The sequence below is a fragment of the Daldinia vernicosa genome (genome assembly GCF_022497035.1).
Source record: "Daldinia vernicosa strain CBS 139.73 unplaced genomic scaffold F5Y00scaffold_1, whole genome shotgun sequence".
NCBI classification, from domain to species: Eukaryota; Fungi; Ascomycota; class Sordariomycetes; order Xylariales; family Hypoxylaceae; genus Daldinia; species Daldinia vernicosa.
This window is the reverse complement of record NW_025953917.1, coordinates 354,088-372,488: the sequence shown is the minus strand read 5'-3', so window position 1 is coordinate 372,488 and position 18,401 is coordinate 354,088. Positions and strand designations below refer to the sequence as shown.

At 46.3% G+C, this 18,401-nt stretch overlaps 7 protein-coding genes across 7 annotated transcripts; 4 read left to right on the top strand and 3 right to left on the bottom strand.

Annotated features, from left to right (window-relative positions):
• Positions 1 to 1,666: 1,666 nt before the first annotated feature.
• Positions 1,667 to 2,745, top strand: F5Y00DRAFT_267421 (uncharacterized protein; the record flags this gene model as incomplete). The annotated part of the gene is made up of 2 exons (XM_048012065.1): positions 1,667 to 1,794; positions 1,860 to 2,745. 2 exons carry the CDS (start codon positions 1,667 to 1,669, stop codon positions 2,743 to 2,745), a joined length of 1,014 nt encoding a protein of 337 aa, XP_047870087.1.
• A 517-nt stretch (positions 2,746 to 3,262) lies between these two features.
• F5Y00DRAFT_2107 (nucleophile aminohydrolase) lies at positions 3,263 to 4,604 on the bottom strand. The gene is made up of 3 exons (XM_048005504.1): positions 4,412 to 4,604; positions 4,130 to 4,354; positions 3,263 to 4,064 (listed from the first exon to the last, which is right to left on the bottom strand). The coding sequence occupies exons 1-3, from the start codon at positions 4,412 to 4,414 to the stop codon at positions 3,411 to 3,413; spliced, it is 882 nt and encodes a 293-aa protein (XP_047870086.1). The 5' UTR covers positions 4,415 to 4,604; the 3' UTR covers positions 3,263 to 3,410.
• A 3,026-nt stretch (positions 4,605 to 7,630) lies between these two features.
• F5Y00DRAFT_256654 (cyclopentanone 1,2-monooxygenase) lies at positions 7,631 to 9,390 on the top strand (the record flags this gene model as incomplete). The annotated part of the gene is made up of 3 exons (XM_048010446.1): positions 7,631 to 8,771; positions 8,830 to 9,182; positions 9,250 to 9,390. 3 exons carry the CDS (start codon positions 7,631 to 7,633, stop codon positions 9,388 to 9,390), a joined length of 1,635 nt encoding a protein of 544 aa, XP_047870085.1.
• Positions 9,391 to 10,391: 1,001 nt separating this feature from the next.
• On the top strand, positions 10,392 to 11,171 carry F5Y00DRAFT_256653 (uncharacterized protein; the record flags this gene model as incomplete). Its single annotated transcript, XM_048010445.1, has 2 exons — positions 10,392 to 10,754; positions 10,821 to 11,171. The coding sequence occupies 2 exons, from the start codon at positions 10,392 to 10,394 to the stop codon at positions 11,169 to 11,171; spliced, it is 714 nt and encodes a 237-aa protein (XP_047870084.1).
• Positions 11,172 to 11,590: 419 nt separating this feature from the next.
• F5Y00DRAFT_256652 (3-beta hydroxysteroid dehydrogenase/isomerase family-domain-containing protein) lies at positions 11,591 to 12,465 on the top strand (the record flags this gene model as incomplete). Its single annotated transcript, XM_048010444.1, has 2 exons — positions 11,591 to 12,074; positions 12,224 to 12,465. The coding sequence occupies 2 exons, from the start codon at positions 11,591 to 11,593 to the stop codon at positions 12,463 to 12,465; spliced, it is 726 nt and encodes a 241-aa protein (XP_047870083.1).
• Positions 12,466 to 12,762: 297 nt separating this feature from the next.
• Positions 12,763 to 15,409, bottom strand: F5Y00DRAFT_267413 (HET-domain-containing protein). The gene has a single exon (XM_048012064.1). The coding sequence runs from the start codon at positions 15,034 to 15,036 to the stop codon at positions 12,811 to 12,813; it is 2,226 nt and encodes a 741-aa protein (XP_047870082.1). The 5' UTR covers positions 15,037 to 15,409; the 3' UTR covers positions 12,763 to 12,810.
• F5Y00DRAFT_2056 (tRNA synthetases class I (M)-domain-containing protein) lies at positions 15,316 to 18,192 on the bottom strand. The gene is made up of 8 exons (XM_048005427.1): positions 17,927 to 18,192; positions 17,462 to 17,845; positions 17,092 to 17,407; positions 16,961 to 17,035; positions 16,779 to 16,905; positions 16,491 to 16,724; positions 16,196 to 16,429; positions 15,316 to 16,139 (listed from the first exon to the last, which is right to left on the bottom strand). Exons 1-8 carry the CDS (start codon positions 18,050 to 18,052, stop codon positions 15,596 to 15,598), a joined length of 2,040 nt encoding a protein of 679 aa, XP_047870081.1. The 5' UTR covers positions 18,053 to 18,192; the 3' UTR covers positions 15,316 to 15,595.
• Positions 18,193 to 18,401: the final 209 nt, after the last annotated feature.

The window sequence follows — 18,401 nt, the reverse complement described above, 5'->3', positions numbered from 1 at the left end:
CCTACCTCAGATCACCAGCCACCTAATGTATTTCTAAAAGTACCTACGGCTACCTTCAGACGGAGCTGGTTCAAATAAGCTAGAGTTTGCAGCCCCAGTCCACTTGTGATCTTACTTCGTCGTAGTTCCACTGCGTTGCTTGTACTCATAATGTAGGTACTTACTCTAGTATCTAGCCTCTGAGCGATTTATCCTTGGGACTCCATCAACCCTCATCCAAAAGGGCAAACCGGTAAGTGCAACAATTACAAAAGGCTTTCTAGATCATGCCATGAAAAAAATACAATGCTGTGCGAATGAATCGGGCACAACCATTCCAGATGAGGAATACGTAATACCTCGTTTGCCTTGAGCATATATCCAAGTTCCTACGCATCTTTTGCTACTCCCCCCTTTCGCCGACTGACTGATATGTATGTGCGCCATGAGTGTTGGGCCCCCTTGTTCCACACCTTTCGCTAGGTAGGAATCATGAATGGGACGATTTTATTTGTCCTGCGGAAAGGTACAAGATCGCCCCTTAGGATAGGATTAGATCTTGATAGCCTCCCCCCTGTCTGCCGACTTCCGGCACAAGATTCACGATAGATATACTAGTTATTACCACATCGGGGAACGCGCCCCTTTCCGACCAATGGGTCGCTCATGTAGTTCCCCCATGGGGCGCCGTAGCCTCATGTCATTTAGGGGGGAGGGGGGGTCACAATGGTCAACTGGTATGTATAGCAGACAAACACAATACAAGTGCTGGAGTTGGGGCCGCACTGGGTGGGCGAAATAAGGGGATTCATGCAGGTCCTTTCTTAGTCCACCAATGCGAGTTTATGTAATTGGTATCTGGTTTAAATCCATACTATCTGGTTGAGCGTGTGCTACTCTCACCAAAGCGCTATTTGTGAGTCAAGATTCAAATGGTCATAGCTTCATGAACATAGGACGGGAACTAGAACGACAGAGGCTCGATCTGAAACCCTATGACATATTTGCCCTGGACGCATCTAGCACCTAGGTATCTTATAGACGTCCTGTGTATCTTTGTTGAGGAGAGCACTAGTCAGTCTTATGGTTTGCACCTACAAGGTCTTTTCGTCTCTTTTCAAGTCATCAAGGATAGTTGCGCTTGTTACGCAGCCTTCTAGAGCCCATCGACAGTCGCACATCACACAATATTTTCTTTAGCAACTTGTCATAAACCTAGAGACGAGACGAAAAGGGCACGATAGGTGAGGACTCACGGCATCTCGTGGGGAATTTTAAAAATCCTCACGCAAATATTCCCCTCCTCACCGTGCCCTACTTCCTAGAGTCCATTTAGCCCTACAGAGGCACATCCAAATTTTCCTTGCATCTTCTACCTTCTTCTGCAAGCCCTCACCGGAACTTTCTTCTGCGAGCCCTCATTGGAACCTTCATTCACGAACAAGTTTTATCGAATGTGGTTTCCTTGAAGTTTTGTCTTCTGCTCACATTCTGCTGGCCAAGCAATCCTCTAGAATATTCATCAGAGCGACGACAACGTTTCTCCTCGAAGGTTTCCCTCGAAGGTTTCTTTTCCTTTGACAAACTTCTTCCCAACAATCCATCTTACCATTCTACACCTACTACCTGCATTTGTTCCATACATACAGCTACAACTTGCCGAGATCATCCATCGTCGGTAGTCAAGATGTCTGGAATGCCGACCGGCTCCGAGTTCATCAAGTACTGCACTTGTGAGAGTTGCTCGTACGGCTTGAAGCGACAATGTGAGGTCCATCGCGAGCTTTACGAGCACACGCAGGTTGTTGCAACAATGTGAGTGAAACACCATCTCGTCGCCCCGTGATTGTAATCAAGTCGACGAAGCTCACGAAGAACAGCTTGGCAAATGGAAGCCAAAAAATGCTCGCGATCGGATACTCAGTGGGACGCCACCGTCACCATGTTACCTGCCACGCCAGCTTGCTCTGTTACTGGTCCCCAGTCATCAAGGGCGCCATCGAACGATCCGAAAAGCCTGTATGTGCCTTCTGGATCCCCTTTGGCGAGAATGGCCGCAGGGCTATTATGATCTGGAAGCAGATCGTTCAGTGGTGCTATTTGGGCAGATTGATGGATCCTTCTGATTCGAGCGACGCTACCATTGGCCACGATAGCGACATCGAGGCTCTTTGGAATGCAGCCGTAACCCTTGAGATGCATGAGCTTGCCAACTACTGCCTGCGTCTTATCGTCATCAAGTACACCTGGGGCCTTGGTGTGCGAAGCGATGTAGGGCTCGAGTTCAATCCTCGAGATTGTCCGTTTGACGCTTCCGGCCTCAATGAGGTCTTCGTCCAGAATCAAAGAGGCATGTACCGCAAGCTACTGACCTTCATGGAGGACCTGCTGACTGCCCGCGGTCCGCTAACTCCGGGCGCGGTGGACCACGTGAGTCCGGCGGCAATGCAGAACTGGACTAATCGCATGCATCGCCACCCGAGATTCTGTCAGTGGATCAACAGCTTCGGCGGCCTCGAGCACAACAACGAGAACGTGATCCTCCCCACGCACTTCAACCAGTGGGCCAAGTACAGAGTCCCTGTCGCGCCCAAGGTGCCGGCAAACGTGCAGGACTGGGTGGATGAGAACAAGGAGCTTCTCGAGAAGCAAGGCGAGAGGATAACGCTCATGGGCATGTGGCAGCGACTGGGAGAGGGAGAGACCGCGTCGGACCACTGGGTGTTCACTCAGGTCCATCCGCGAAGACCGATCGGACAGGAGTAAGGCCTGAGAGAGGATGAATTGGGGGAGGATGGCCTGACATGACTGATCAGGGGATATATTGCGATGCGTATGGAAACGTTGGCTTTCAGCCTCATTTGCGTAGAATTCCGAGTTTAATGCGTAGAGCAATTTCATCATCAAACATCCAAAGGGGTCTCTTGCTAATTGTGCTTGTTCTACTCGTGATTTTGGGTTTATACTGAGCTGATTACTTGCTATGGAAGTGAACAATACGTGGTGAGGAATACACTTAGCTCTCATCTGGTAAATATTTTGGACCTGCTTGCGAATAACCTCAACCCCACTGGCAGGATGAGCTGTGGATACCGTGAAAGCTACAAGGGATTTCTGGGATTGGGAACAAAACATATTACTGCAATTTCCGCTTCCAATAAAAGAGTTGGGGAGGATATACACTCAGGTAAATAGTCTGTGTAAATCCCTTGGATATTAACAAAATTTTCATCATCATAAAGAGTCAGGGAGCTCTAATGGGTCTACTTAAGTGTAGAAGGTGACATGAAACCGTCGCCATACGAGTGTCGATCAGAAATCGTGGCTCTTATAAGAAATTAGTCTATGAGCCTCGCCCTATCCCGAACGCTTCGCCACGTAATTGTACAAGTACAGTCGCGCTTCCCCTGACCGAAGGTTAGATGGCTACTTTATTCTTCCATCTTATCATCACTCTTTTCCTCTTCCTCTTCCTCATCGTCCTCCGAGATGGCCTTTTTCGCTAAGCGTTCGGCTTCTTCAAGGAGGTCCTTAGGGACGTCCTGGTGCCGGCCCTTGGTTGGGCCATCAATCCCGCTAATCCAGCTCATCTCCAGCTCGAACTCCTTATCCTTGTTGTCTTGCTGCGCGACGTAGATGATCCTTGCTGCTTCTTTGACGGCTTGCTTTAGGTCGAGGGTGCCCTCGGTGAGATTTAGCTTCTCGAGTTCCGCCTTGGCGGCTTGTCGACCCTTGCCCGTTGCTGCGCCGTAGTATCCCCAGTACATGCCGCTCGGCTCGATCATGTAGAGACCCGGGCCGCCGTGCTTTTTGCCTTCTACCTTACCACCGGCACCGACAGAGGGACCGGAGCCGACTTCACCATCGACAGGTGCCTCGAGTTCCGAGTCGAAGCCGCCTACGATAGCAGTAATGCCGAATGGGCGGACAGATTGGTAGAGTGTGTAGGCTTGTAGGTACCCGCCCATACGACTTGCTAGATCTGATGTGGAAATAGGTGTCTTAAAGGTTTCGCGCCAGGCGCGGGCCTCGTCTCGGGCTCGGTCGACGAAGTGGTGGCCGTCAGGTACCATACCTGAATAGACCTACCAAAGGGGCATGTGTCAGTAATATTTATCGTAGCAGGTGGAGGGAATACAGGGCAACATACAACTCCTAGATGTCTGTCGACCGTCGCAATCCTCTTGTTTGCGCCGGGCTTCAGTAGCTTGGATGTGACGACTTTCTCGACTGCTAGGACCACTCCATCCTTGCATCGGATACCGACTGACGTGCCACCGTTCTCCACCGCCTTTACTGCATACTCGACCTGGAAGTTTCGTCCATCGGGTGAGAAGATGGAGTTAGCTAGATCGTAGCCCGTTCCTATCGACGTCTATTTTACGAGAAATGTGAGCTTGTGAATAGCATAATTTGGATTAATTAAGCTTACCATGTTGATTTATGTGCGCGCGAGAAAACGGAGATATAATAATTGTGTGAGTTTGGAAAGGCAATATGGGTGGAATGAAGCTCGGCGGTGTTTGGTGATGTTTAACGAGGGAGCTTCATTCGTTAGGCAACTTGAGCTGCGCGTTGCCAGCCGGAGCTGCATAAGCTCAGTTTCCCCCCAAGTGGGCGTGGCTAGTAACAATCAGCCTTGCAGGTTCTAAGATGCCCGCTCTATCTGTACGTACATTACTAGCCACGTGTGGCGGGGCTACACTATTTGTATTAGATAATCCGCTAGTGTAACATAAAGGAATATCAACGTTAAAACAACAACAGCTTTACTCATAAGTTCTTCGTCGCTTATACTAGACGTTTAAAGTCTTAAGCCCTCGTCAGCTAACCACTTATCAAATTCTAATACTAAATTCTATTTTGAAGCAAAATTGAATGCTATTATTGAATATTAAGTAAAAAAGAAATAAAATAAAATAAAAATAGAACTGCTGAGAACCGTGTTCAGTGATATTTTCGTGGGCAACGCTGGGTGTTTGATCACTTGCGTCGAATTCCGAGATATCCGACTTGTGCCTACCGGTTTAATCCGCCGTGATGGATGGGTTGTGATATTTGAGCTCATGATCAATCTAGCGTATACATATTTACATCTCTACCTCGGAAACTAGAAGCTCAAGTGACGAGCGATGGGTTAAGCGTGGATTAGATTGCGAGATGATGTGAATATTATACCGAGAGTGGTACGGTTTCTGTAACCTTCTATTAAGCCATCTCCTTATCGCCGATGCTCCTGCCTGCTCCCTAAGCATTATACATCTATGAAGTATGAAGGATTACTTGTTGGTTCTAATTGAACGTTGGTAGATCGAGTAAGATATTAAGTTCCTACCGAATCCCGAGCTTCACCGATCGTCCAATGGAGTTCAAACTTACCAATTGAGGTGCGTCCGCTTGGCTCTAATATACACTAGTTATGCAGGACCTCTTGTAGGCTATCCACTTTTCGACGCGCCGCAAGGCTGAATAAGGCTGATGAGAAGTTTACATAATCGGGAAGATATAGTTATCACATAGATTTATATACCTGTTGTCATGTATGACTGCGTCATAATGTGCTAACAGACAGACGTTACGATCCGCTGATGCATTGGCCCTCTAACCCGCTGACGGGCGAGGGCCAACTCAATAGTCTGAATGGGATGATATACTACCATGTGGTGATCTTAATACGGGAACAACACCAACCGTTTAACACGATAGCTTAATAGCTAACCTAAGGTATGGTGGGGTCTCATGCGGTTGGAAGTCTCCGATCGCGATCGGTCATGTATGCGTACGTGATGCATCTCGGTACTAGGTAGGTACGTAGGTAAGTTAGTGGTCATGTTGGTTTTCCGAAAATTCAACGAGATTTCCCCTCCAATACCTAACGAGTATGGTCCTTCCGGTGTAACCGTTAATAAGTCATCTGTTAGAGTACACATGGCAATAGGTAAACTTAAACCATATGTAGTTGAGCAGCGTTCCTGCAGAAAAGGAGGCTACTCCATATTAAAACTATCATAGGAACTATTACCTACCCCACGTTGAGATGCGAGACATGTCTTTTCGGGAGACTTGTGTAACTTCGGAAATAGCCACACATCTTATCTCGCTGGATGTTGCCGTTATATAGACTGGAGGGTTTTAGTGTGATGTTAAATTGAAAATGTATCGCGGATAGAGTATTTGAAATTGTATTAGTTCATCGGTATGTTGGGGTTTTGGTTGGTCCTACATGATATCTAACAGAAATTGGATGATGTAATACGGAATTTATATTTACATTTATAAGTGATTACCACATTAGACTTTTCAACCAAAGCTTAATCTCCTATATAGGTATATTTCGTGAAGTATTATAAAAGAGTGCCGCTAATTGTATTTCGAAGTGGAATCATAATGCTTGATCGGGCTTGGGGGAGAAACATTGAAGATACTTGGCCGGGAATAACAACTTGATGTAATTGTAGAATCTACCGATGAATGGCCCGCTCGTAACTTTAAGGTATTCCCATGACCTCTCATCCTAAGCAAGTACATGTATTGTGGAGATCCTGGAAGTCTGTATTTACAGGTAGTAATGAGCATTCGCCACACTGACATTCTAGAGTTACGGGTATCAGTTGTAAGGTACCTGCCTCAATAACTGGAACATCTATGATACCTAACTAGATATAAAGAAAATCTCTACATGGTTTAGCGCCGAAGTCAAAGCATAGGATCCTGACCATACAGATAGTAAGATATGATGACATAGATAAAAAAGTAACCTAGGATAGTTAGTACTGTGCTTGAAACATGGAAGCGGTGTATCGGCAATTTCGAGTAGCACTTACCTATGAGAGGTCAAGGATTGAGACAAAGAGTCAATTAAAGTTTGTATTATGAAACAACTAGACGATAATATGCGGGAAGCTGCGGGCATCTCATCTTCGCCGCTTCGCTATGGTATTGAGAAGATTATACTAAGGTATACGTCTTTGTGTCCCCCACCGGCAGGACTGGGGGCTGCTTTTGGTATAGTGTATTGGTAGTGTATTGGCTGGAATAAAGAAGGGCGAATAGGGACAGGGACCCGTACTACATGGCTAGAAACGACTCCTAAGGGACCTAAGGGACCTAACGTGGAAACAATTCAAGCTGGACCCTTTACCACGCTTTGACTTCCTTGTCTGTCCACATACCTCGAGCTACACCTGTTGAAAGCACTAACAAACTGGGCTTTCACTAATTTCCCGAGGGAAACTGAGGGAATATATCTACCTGGTATTAAGGAGTAGCACCTTCTTTGTTACGAGTAGCCTCCATGTAATTCGTGCAGGAATGAATATGTAGAAGCAGCAACCAACCCCCCCTGCATTGTCTACTGTGTAACACTATCCGAGTACCTAGTTACTATGTGACTGCCGTTCTGAGTAGAGCATTTCTTTTTGGAGAGGTATATATAAATCGCCATCCCCGATCCTTTGTCCAGGAAAACCATTATCAAAACGAACCATCAGACCTTCGAACTGAGACCATTTCATCTTGCAAGTTTAGACAAGTTCAGGTTTGGACATTCTGACTCGCACCTCTATCTAACTCCCAAGATGTAAGATTCAACCGGGACACAACACCTTAGTAGACATCTCTAACTCGAGCCATAGATTCAAGTTGACGCAAAATGGGCTCACTCGAAGCAAACCGCGTTGAAGAGCTAGATGCTCTCATCATCGGAGCCGGCTTCTCTGGTGTATACCAACTCAAGAAGCTCCGTGACGAGGGTTATAAGGTCAAGCTTGTAGAGTCGGGTTCTGACTACGGCGGGATCTGGTACTGGAACAGGTACCCAGGTGCCCGTGTTGACAGCCATGCGCCCCACTACCAGTTCTCGGATCCTGAGCTCTGGCAGAATTGGCACTGGAAGCAGCGATTCCCTGACCACAAGCAGCTACGAGAATATTTCAGATTTGTGGCAGAGAAATGGGACCTTCGAAAAGATACCTATTTTGATACCTACATCACCTCAGCTATTTGGGATGAGAAGGAATACAAGTGGGTTATCACGGCAAAGGATGGTCGCGTCTTCAAGTCGACATTCTTTTTGCCGCACACCGGAATTGCAGCTAGTCGATCGACTCCTAAATGGAAAGGCATTGAGTCATTCAAAGGCCTTATAGTTCACTCTTCCTACTGGCCGCATGATGAGCCGGATCTAAAGGGCAAGAAGATTGCCGTTGTCGGCACAGGCTCTACCGGCGTTCAGTTATCTCACGCCGTAAGCGAGGTGGCTGGGGAGCTCGTGGTATTCCAGCGCACGCCTGCCATGCCATTGCAAATGAGGCAGATAAACTATGCCGACGATGAAGAACCTATGCCTAAAGAGGAATTGGCAGAATTCTTTGATAACTGTCACGACCGCTACTGGGGTTTCGATTTCGAGCTCCTCTCGAAGAAAACTTTTGACGATGATGAAGCTACACGGCAGGCTACTTACGAGGCCCTGTGGAAGAATGGGGACTTTACCTTCTGGCTTGGAACCTACGCGGACATGCTATTTACTCCCGAGGCCAATCATGAGGCCTACAAGTTCTGGCGCGAGAAGACGCGAGCTCGTCTTAACGATCCTAGGCACCAAGAACTTTTGGCCCCTACAAACCAGCCCTATCCTTTTGGGTGCAAGCGGGTACCGCTCGAGAACGGGTATTTCGACATGTTCAACAAGCCGAATGTAGACCTTGTCGACGTTAACCAGACCCCCGTCGTTGAAGTAACAGAGACTGGAATTCGGACGACCGAGAAGGAATTCGAGTTTGACGTTATTAGTATGCATCTATTTCATTATTTGAATCCTTGCGGTGGATACTGACTTTAATTACCTAGTTCTTGCAACCGGCTTCGATGCTGTCACAGGAGGCCTGACGACCATCGATATCCGCGGGATCGGCGGGCAGACCGTGAAAGAAAAGTTCCAGAAACAAGGGCCTAGCACATTCTGCGGCATCTGCATCGCCGGATTCCCGAACATGTTTTTCTCGAACGGACCTCAGGCTCCGTCGGCTTTCTGCAACGGCCCCACATGTTCCGAGATCCAGGGTAACTGGATCGCCGACGTCATGAACCGCCTCCGCCAGGCGGGGATCAGCAGCATTGTGGCGGATGAAGAAAGCGAGAAGATCTGGACCGAGCATGTGGAAGGCGTAACAAACACTTCGCTTCTTCCGAAGGCCAAAGGCGTAAGTTGATACCAAAGAGACCTTTGTCACGTCGAAATGCGGAGACGCTAACGTATTGAATGAATAGTGGTACATGGGTGACGGCATCGCCGGGAAGCCAAGAGCATCTCAGATGTACTTGGGAGGCGTGCCGAACTACAAAGCGAGTCTGGGATACAGCGTAGCAAACGGGTACAAAGGATTCCACTTCGAGGGGTTGAAGGTATAATGGCATGAAAGCTTGGACGGAAAGGCATTCTTCTATTTGCACACCACTTTCACCACTCCAACCAATATTATTTCCTATATTACTCTCTCCTTCAGATGTAATTATCTGGCTGCATCAAAAATCCGTAGCTTCACTCACACCAAACGCTAAAGATCTTAGAACATCAGGGGTATACCCCTTTTATGTGGAGAAGGGTGAGGAGTCTAGATTGCGTATGAAATAAGAATATGTTGAAGTATTTCTTGATCCGGTCTTTTAAGGGAAAATAGATGAAAGCTAAACAAGTTAACTCCTAGGAAGTTAGCTCCTAGGTTAGGAACTAGCTTTTATCATACGAATCCAAATGCTCATATTTACGCTCTGCCCGCTTCCCTTCGTCTCCTTTGTGGAGCTTATTGAGATAACTCTTGAAATCTTTGGAGAGTTCAACGACTGCTCTCAGATGCTCGTCTGTGATTCAGGCTTACCCAGGCGAATTCGAACGTGTAGAATCCTTTTCTATTGCGTTCCTTTTCAGCTTCTACTTCCCCCATGATGTTCTGATCAAGAAAGTCAAGGAGTGACGAAATAATTCTTGGGCTCTATTGTCAGGGTCAATGCCCGGTAAGGTTAGTCATACACAGAGTGAGTGTCTAGGGTAGGTAGACCAAGTAATAGATTGTATTGAACTAGTAACGCCTGACTTTTTACCTCGAAGGAATAGATTACGCAATACTTGAATCAATATGGTCGTCAGTTTTCGTGTAATACATAATTCGCTACTGGGATGAATAAAATATGCGCCCTGATTCGTCGCTCATGTCCTAGTCTGTTTGGCGGCCCGTTCCGACAGACCCCAATCTCAACTAGAAGACGCGAAGGTGACGATGAGATGCTGTCATCTAAATCGTCATTATTCTCCGTAAGCTTGATGAGTTGGGTATATTAAGTATGGCCAATGCAATCATGGCATTCAATAATGATATTTATCACTCTCCAAAAATCTCATTAGTGTACTAAGAATGCTTCGTCAACCAAGTCGTCTCGTCCGGTTTGTGAGGACCCCGGTAAGGATCTATAGTCCAGCCCCTCCACACGTTCTTAAGCGCACGTTCGCAGAACACCATTCTCCGGCAATCAAAGCCGAATCCCAAGAACCCAAAATAAGTCAGATTATACAGCAAGATCACAGGGAACTAGAGGATTATTACAACCGCATTGTCAGCTCCAAAGACCACGACGAGCAGGAACGATTTCAAAACGCCTTCATTTGGGAGCTAGCACGACACGCAATCTCAGAAGAGCTCGTCGTATACCCGGTCTTTGAAAGGGTGATCCCCAATGGAGCCCAGATAGCTGATAAGGATCGCGAGGAGCATCAGAAGGTACCGAAAGCCCCTTTCAATACCTATACATGATTCCGCGGAAGAGAGCGTTAACAGACATGGAAGGTAAAAGAGCAACTCTACGAATTCCAGAAGTTGAAGCCCAAAGACCAAAGTTTCCTCCCCACGCTGGAGGCGCTCTATAAAGACCTGAAGCAACACTTTAAAGAGGAAGAGGAACATGATCTTGTGAAATTGGAGGAGGCAATTTGGCTGGCGCACTCTCGAGAATTGTGCGAAAAGTTCGAGAAGACGAAGATGTTCACGCCGACGCGGAGTCACCCCAGCATTCCTAATAAGCCTCCATTCGAAACGGCCGTTGGCTTGATGACGGCGCCGATTGATAAGCTCCGGGATCTATTCGCCAAGTTCCCGGACGAAAAATCCGCAAAGCCGCAGGGTGGCAAATCACAATAAGGGGTAGTTACCTGTTACCTAACTTAGGTAGGTATCATTCCCATTATTATGTTTGAGGGGTGATGTATCGTATCTATAAGGAGCTTACACCTCAAGCCACCAAGCACGGATACGTCTTGTATAATACCTACATTAGAAACACACCATAGCTTTAAAGGGGGGTTTTTCGGGGTGTTTATGAAGTATCTATTACTATCCTCAGTGAAAGAGCCTCGGCCCCTGAATGGCACCGCTAATGCCTGGATTCTATTAGCCGTAGTAGTGGAATATCATAGAGCCTCAAGATTTAAACCAGACCACGAGAAAAATATCGAATACTTAAATTTTCTTGGCCTATCCCGTAACCATCGACCTGGGGTAGGGAGGAGGGGGATGACATTGCATGTATTGAATAAAAAGATATATGGTATTAAGAGATTATGTTTTGTCCTATCTTACCTTTGTCCTTGATCTTCCAAAGAGTAAATGTAGTTGGCGCTCGTAACCTACTCCCCTCGGCTAGAAAAATCAAGACAACACGGGCTTTTATAAATACATACACATGGTCAATTATCCACGATCATCTCGCCGACGAGAACTCTCCAATCCTTAACCATCCTGCTCAGAAGCGCGTCTACACAGCTGAAGCTGAAGCGGAGATCCTCGCTTCTAACCGAGAGAATGGAAACTCGTCCATGTTAACTGTCTCAGTACGTCCCGCTACCGTCTTCGGAGAGCGCGACACTATAACGATGGGCAACATTATAGCTAATACTAGACAGGGAAAAGCTGAGATCCAAATGAGCCCCAGAGCTAATATCTACGGCTTCGTCTATGTTTCCAACGTTGTTTATTTCCAAATACTTGCCGCCGAGGCCCTCGTACGCGCAATATGGAAATCCTCCTCCACCATCTGCATTGTGCGTAGATGGTAAGAGCTTTGACGTCACTAACGACGAGCCCGCTAAGTTCTGGGAATCTCGGTGTGCTAGGTATTGCGGTACCTGTCGGTATCTCGATCAAGGAAGAGGATATTATCACAGTCATTTCTGTCTAGCTTACCTTAATCATAGCTATCATCGGCGAGTGGACGACTTGGCTTCGAACTTCTGGTAAGGGGCATCCTATTGTTACCCGTGAGGTAGTTCGCCTAGTAACCATAACACGCATTCTCAATGGCGAAAGGTCGAATCGGGTCCCAGGTTACAAACCAGGGGTTAGTATGGGCGAAGGCCTTGCGAAAGCCGGAGAATGGTTTAGGAAAGAAGCTGAGAGACCAGTGGGGAAGAAGAGCGCCTCAGTCGTGGTTATATGAGGTTACAAATTGTAGTTTTCGCCATAGCTTAGTCGAGGAGAAAGGGGGAGGTCTCGAAAGCAGATCTAGGGCTCAGCCGTTCGGGTGTATGCCAGTGAAAAGCTATATAGGCAACCCGCATATTTGTCCTTTGCCTATAATTCTCGGAAAATTAACTGCCATGAAATCATGGCTCGATACTACCTAGTTAAAGCAAAGGCAACATCGTGTTACTGAAGATAGATACATGAAGGCTTTCAGGTCATTCTAGTTCAACGTTATTCCTAACTGCCATATGATATAATGTTAGGTATTATAAGAAAGAAAAAGATTTCAGCAACTCTCCGACTTCTACACCACTCATTCCTACACGATAAGATAATCCACATCTGAACGAACTAGACCTATACAATTAATCACATCCTCAAACGTCTTCACCAAATCCAACTCGTCCTGCTCGTCTAGGGAGTCTATTTCTTCGGGCTCGCAAAAATTATTCATAATCTCATACTCAAGATACGGTTTAGTCAAGCAGAATTTGCCTCTTCTCTCCCATAGCCGCGTCCCGTCCAGAGCATTATCTACTAATTCTAAAATTAGAAATCCGGCAGTCCAAAAAGGCTCATCGTAATAAATTAGAATGAAGGCAATATTTTCCTCCCCAACCATTTTTGAATTCCCGTTCGGTATCAGTGTTTCATTTGATTGTATACTCATTGTCAACGGAACATGGGTCGGATTTCTCATGATGTAAGGCTTCACAACTCTTAAAGTTGCGAATTCGTCGAAGCTCGAGATCTTTCCCAATATAATATCTTCTATAGTGGACTCTACGTGATTTTGCCCGTCCTTGGTAATAAGTCTGAATTCTGGCGCATTTAGCCTATAGAATTGAGGCTGAGGGATACTAGGAGTAGGAGTAAGGGCGAGACGGTGTCCATGGCTCCAATAGAAGAAACCTTCCCATCCAGCCCATGACCGAGATGGGAGATGGTGACGGCGACGATATGATACGTCTCGCTGATCGGTCAAACCAGACAATACAAAACCAAATACCAAGTTTAAATCCAGATTAGGGATTATAGGAATCGGTAAACCTAGAATAAACTTTATATTGTTGCCTGCTCTAGTCATGTGCATCTGCATGATGCCCTTGAATGCGTCTAGAGAGTCGGTATCGTACGTGAGATGACGCTCCCCGTATCCCGTAATATCTCTCCAGATTTCCGAATTTATATTGGAGATGATTCTTTCATTAAATTCAGGGCTAGTTGTCAAGCTGCGTGGTATATCGGCGTCGGATGTGTGTAGAAGTCTAGCAGTGCCTTTGCTGGTACGGTCAAAGAGTCCAGCAGGCATCCATCCTCCCTGCTGTGACATATCAGGTAGGTGAGAGATTTCCGGAGAAATATAAACGCTCTCTCTTTCAGACATACCGCAGCAGTTCCAATAGAGCTCACCCTCGGTAAAGACTAAAACTCTTCTGGATAATAGGCCTTCTTGAAGTGTCCACCCTCGTTTATACCAATTAGAGTCGCATATCGCGCCTCTTAGACGCGGAATCGTCGCTAAAGCCATGTCTCCTATTTGTACTTGCTTCTGTACTTTCCGCGCGCGCTGGTTTAAGGAGCCATCTACTTGTACCCCTGAGAGACCATCGAAGTCGTCAGTAGCAGCAACCAAGGTCACCTCGGCTTGCTGGAATATCAAATGCATATTCGAGATCTGATGTGCCCTTTCTTTCTCGTTTTCTTGGTTGATGCAATAACGATCTACCCATAAGTATCGGAAGCCTAGCTGTTTTGTCATCTCCACTGCATGTAAAACCACATCTGGCCATGCATTAGATGATTCTGGACTGGCTGCCCATACGTAGCTCAAAGCAACGTAATCGACCTCTAGGGTGCATGATTCGATGGTTATCGGATCACAGCAGCGGTTGATGAGTCGGAAACCTTCTAGTCGGCCATTTACTTTAGGTCGATAGCAAATTCGCGTATGTTTAGAACTGCAAATATCCAACCAACTCTTCGGGATTGAGCAATCGACCCATTCAGGGACAACCCTGCCCCAAATACCGGTATGATTTGGGTTATGATCCGGAAGAGCACGGAATATGGCAATATCATTTCTCTGAGGATCTAGGAAGTCCTGAAATATCGGGTTGTGCCATAGTGACTTGGCTATGGCAATAGAACCCCTATCAAAATAGCGTGAGGTGACAATTGTTGGGGGTAATTTCGAACAATAGAGGATCCAAGGACTGAGGTAGTCAGATTGGAACATGTCTTTAGGATCAACCCTGATATACTGGCTCTCCACCCGCACCCCAAGAATATCGAAAAATTTACATGTAATGCATTTTGTTTCCTCATAGAATGCAATCAAGTTGATGCCCAATTCCAATGTTACGATAAATTCGTCAGGAAATGTTACGTCGGATATTCCGTCATATTGGTCGATTTCCTTATTCAATGTCTGATGTAGGTACTGTTGAGAAAATGTTCTAGCGCAGAATTCATCACTTATAGCGAATTGCCGTTCAAAGTCGATCTTAGAACATCTTTCGCATGTTAATGGTTGAGAAGCCATTTTGGAAAATGTCCCTGTGTTTAATATTTATGACTTAGGTACTTGAGGGAAATTTGGGAGCTTCTTCATTATAAGAATAAGAAGAAGAAAAAGGTAGAGACTTGGGTTCTTGACTGATATGTCCTAGAGATCGACGATCTGTGTCCAATTTCTGTTTATGCCGTGTAACCGAATCGATTCGAAAGTGGCTTATACCTAGCAAGCCACCTCACAGCATTCTGGATTATGCCAGTAAGGGAATAAAGGGAAAGACGTTGGTATTTTAGTGAAAATACTAATGCTCTTCCCAAGTATAGACACTTTTATACGGTACGGAATCTGTACCAGTGAGCACATTCTATCCATAATTTAAACTGACTTAAAAGCGGCGGTAAGTTGAAATCAGAGAACCATTTCAACCCTTAATAATTCGCATTTTTTTGCTCAAGCGAGGCTATCCGCAATTCTCTAGACACAAACTACACCGCTAAACCCAAGGTGTCTCTGCAGAAACCTCTATACCAGCGCCCTGCCGACATCACATTCTGGAAAAAAATAGCTGGTCAGCAAATCTACCACTTTATTTGGGTGTTTCCTGTGCAGGCTGGCTTTCTGTGCCGTCGGAAATACTAAGCTTCTGCAACTGCTCTGCTGGTCCTTGTGACGATTCACCCTTAGCACCACCTGCAAGGCCTAATTTCTTAAGTCGCTTTCGTTCCTTCTCTTTTTCCTTTGCGGCCTTCTTAGCTGCGGCCTTCTCTTGCTCGATGGCCTTTTGCTTTCGAAGCTCTTCACCACCAAAAGCCTCACGCCATTCGTCTGCTTTCTCCGTAGGGATCAGTGTGAAAAGTAGCTTTGGTTCTCCGAGTGCCTGGCCAGGCGGGATGACGTCAGCCGTCCAAGTATCTGGGATAGAAAATCGATCATTTCCAGAACCTTGGATGCCTAGCTGTTCGAGAATGCCGCTTGCGGTTTCTGGCAAGTAAGGGAACACGATGTTCGCGATGAGGTGCAGGTGATTAAGAGCAAGGCCGACAACAGCGCCACAGCGCTCTGGATCTTCGGACAGAAGTTGGTTGCTTAGCTTATTGTCTTGCAGTAGCTTATTTCCTAAAGCAGATATACTAAAGAAATTTTGTTAGTTCCTGAATTCTCATCAGAACAGTTTGAGAAGGCGTACCTAAGAACCGTGGAAAGGCCAGCACGTAATTTAGTGCCCTTTAGGTTGGTAATGTATGTTTGAAGTAAACCATTTACTTCCTCCTTGTGCTGCTGAAAAGAACCAGTAGGATCGTTATAGGTCCGATAATCGGGCACCACAGCGTTCAATTTCGCATGACAGAATTTGACGACACGATTGCAGAAGTTACCAAGATTTTTCAGCAGGTCGTTATTGTTGGCATCAACGAATTCCCTGAATCAGAGGTGATTAGTCAACAAGTTACTAGATGTGTCAAACTCGACTTATGACTTACCGCCAACTGAACTCAGAATCGCTAGTCTCTGGCCGCCGAGAAAGCAAGTAGTATCGCCATACGTCGACCGCCACACCAGTATCTTTCGCGCTGTTTCCGAATACACCAACGCTTTTTGACTTGCTGAATTTTCCTCCCTCATAATTGAGATATTCTGTGGTTGACAACTTAGTAACTTGGGTCCACTTTTCTCTTGTGCCAAGCTGAGATCCGGGGAATATAATGCTGTGGAAACTGATTTGAGATATTAGCCAATGTCTGATTTTACTTTAGTATGAGAGTACTCACGGAACATTATCCTTGCCCATGAACTGGTAAAGCGATACGTTGTCTGGGTTCTTCCACCATCGTTCCCAGTTCTTGCCGGATGGGTCATCCCTATCCGTGTAGCATTTTGTGATGGAGGGATAGCCAACTATCGCGCATTAGCATATTTTACATGGATCGACAAAGATCGTACAATATCATACTGCAGGCATCAAACCAAACGTAGAAAACCTTCTTGTCATAATCATCCCCTGATAGTCCGGGGGTGTTGGTGGGAACTACGAGGCATATGTGATTAGCTCAATTCTTTTTCTATGTGCAGGACTTAGCATACCTGGTACACCCCATTTGAGGTCTCTCGTAATACTACGGGGTTTAAGTCCGTCGTGGATCCACGACTGGGTGATGGCTATGGCGTTAGAGCTCCACTCGTGGCTATTACTAGCATTGTCGAGCCAAGACTTGATCTCCGGCTGTAGCGCATCCAAGCGGAGGTAGAGGTGCTTCGTTTTTCGTCGTTCGGGTGTTGCGCCATCAAGCTTGCAACGGGCATTCAATAGCCAACCAGTGGCTTTTCTGTCCTCTCCAGACTCTGCTTTGGTATCTTCAGTTGGTTCCAGTGGATCTAAGAGGTTTCCACAGGCGTCACACTGATAGATGTGTTAGAAAAATAGAAATGTCTACCAAGGAACGACGAAATATACCTGATCTCCACGGGCACCTGCTGCATGACACAAACTGCATTCGCCCTCAACGAAGCGATCAGCCAGAAAAGAGGAATGTGCGGGGCAGTAGGCTTGCTCGGTCTCTCGCTCCTCAATAAACCCGTTCTCCCAAAGTCGCGTGAACATCTCCTGGACAATCTCAGTGTGCTGGGGAGTTGGTGTGCGACCGAAGATGTCGAAATCGATCTTGAACCAGGAGTAGATATCGCGGTGAATGGCATTGTACTTGGAACAAAGGGTTGCCGGATCTACACCTTCTGCGAGGGCTTGTGTTTCCGTGGCCGTGCCATATTCGTCGGTACCGCAGATATAGAGTGTTGGTAGGCCTCGAGCTCTACAGAATCGAGCAAATACATCTGCAGACTTGTAAAGGTTAAAGTATGTTAGTTACAACATTGCTATAAATACTTTATATACCGGGGGATGCAACGCAGCTTCACTTACAAGGACGCTACCAATAATATTGCCAAGATGTGGGACGTTATTGGCATACGGCAGGGCACTGGTGATCAAAATGTTCTGCTTTCCCGACTCGGGAAGCAACGAGGGCTTTGGATTTGAGTCACCCATGATCGCAATCCTTGTCGCAGACTCTTGTAGCTAATAGTCTGTATGATGAATTGAGTATGTGTTAAAAGGAAAGGCTCTTCGTTACTTGGTTAGCGTTAGAGCAACTATATTTTTGACATGGAGGGGGAGGGGCAACTGAGTCACAAAAATGACACAAATGGGCAGAAAGAGGAAGGGAAAGAGCGACAACGGAAATAGAAGGCGGTAAAGGACTAATTATGTAATTTAGTTTATACACAGTTTAGGTAAGGAATATGTACATAGGTATCTAGGTATTTACTATGTACCTACAGACCCCACGGGCAGCTGCTACCTTAGGTAACCATTGTGAACATTCATTTCTTTATTG

What these genes read in the sequence shown, in the direction of transcription:
- F5Y00DRAFT_2107 (XM_048005504.1), bottom strand. An exon ending in TCGACAGACATCTAGGAGTT is followed by an intron (nt 4,065 to 4,129) that starts GTATGTTGCCCT and finishes CCCCTTTGGTAG; the next exon opens with GTCTATTCAGGTATGGTACC.
- F5Y00DRAFT_267413 (XM_048012064.1), bottom strand. Translation starts at nt 15,036, where the DNA reads ATGGCTTCTCAACCATTAACATGCGAAAGATGTTCTAAGATCGACTTT.
- F5Y00DRAFT_2056 (XM_048005427.1), bottom strand. Translation starts at nt 18,052, where the DNA reads ATGGGTGACTCAAATCCAAAGCCCTCGTTGCTTCCCGAGTCGGGAAAG. An exon ending in CCTCAAATGGGGTGTACCAG is followed by an intron (nt 17,036 to 17,091) that starts GTATGCTAAGTC and finishes TATGCCTCGTAG; the next exon opens with TTCCCACCAACACCCCCGGA. An exon ending in GATTCTGAGTTCAGTTGGCG is followed by an intron (nt 16,430 to 16,490) that starts GTAAGTCATAAG and finishes CCTCTGATTCAG; the next exon opens with GGAATTCGTTGATGCCAACA.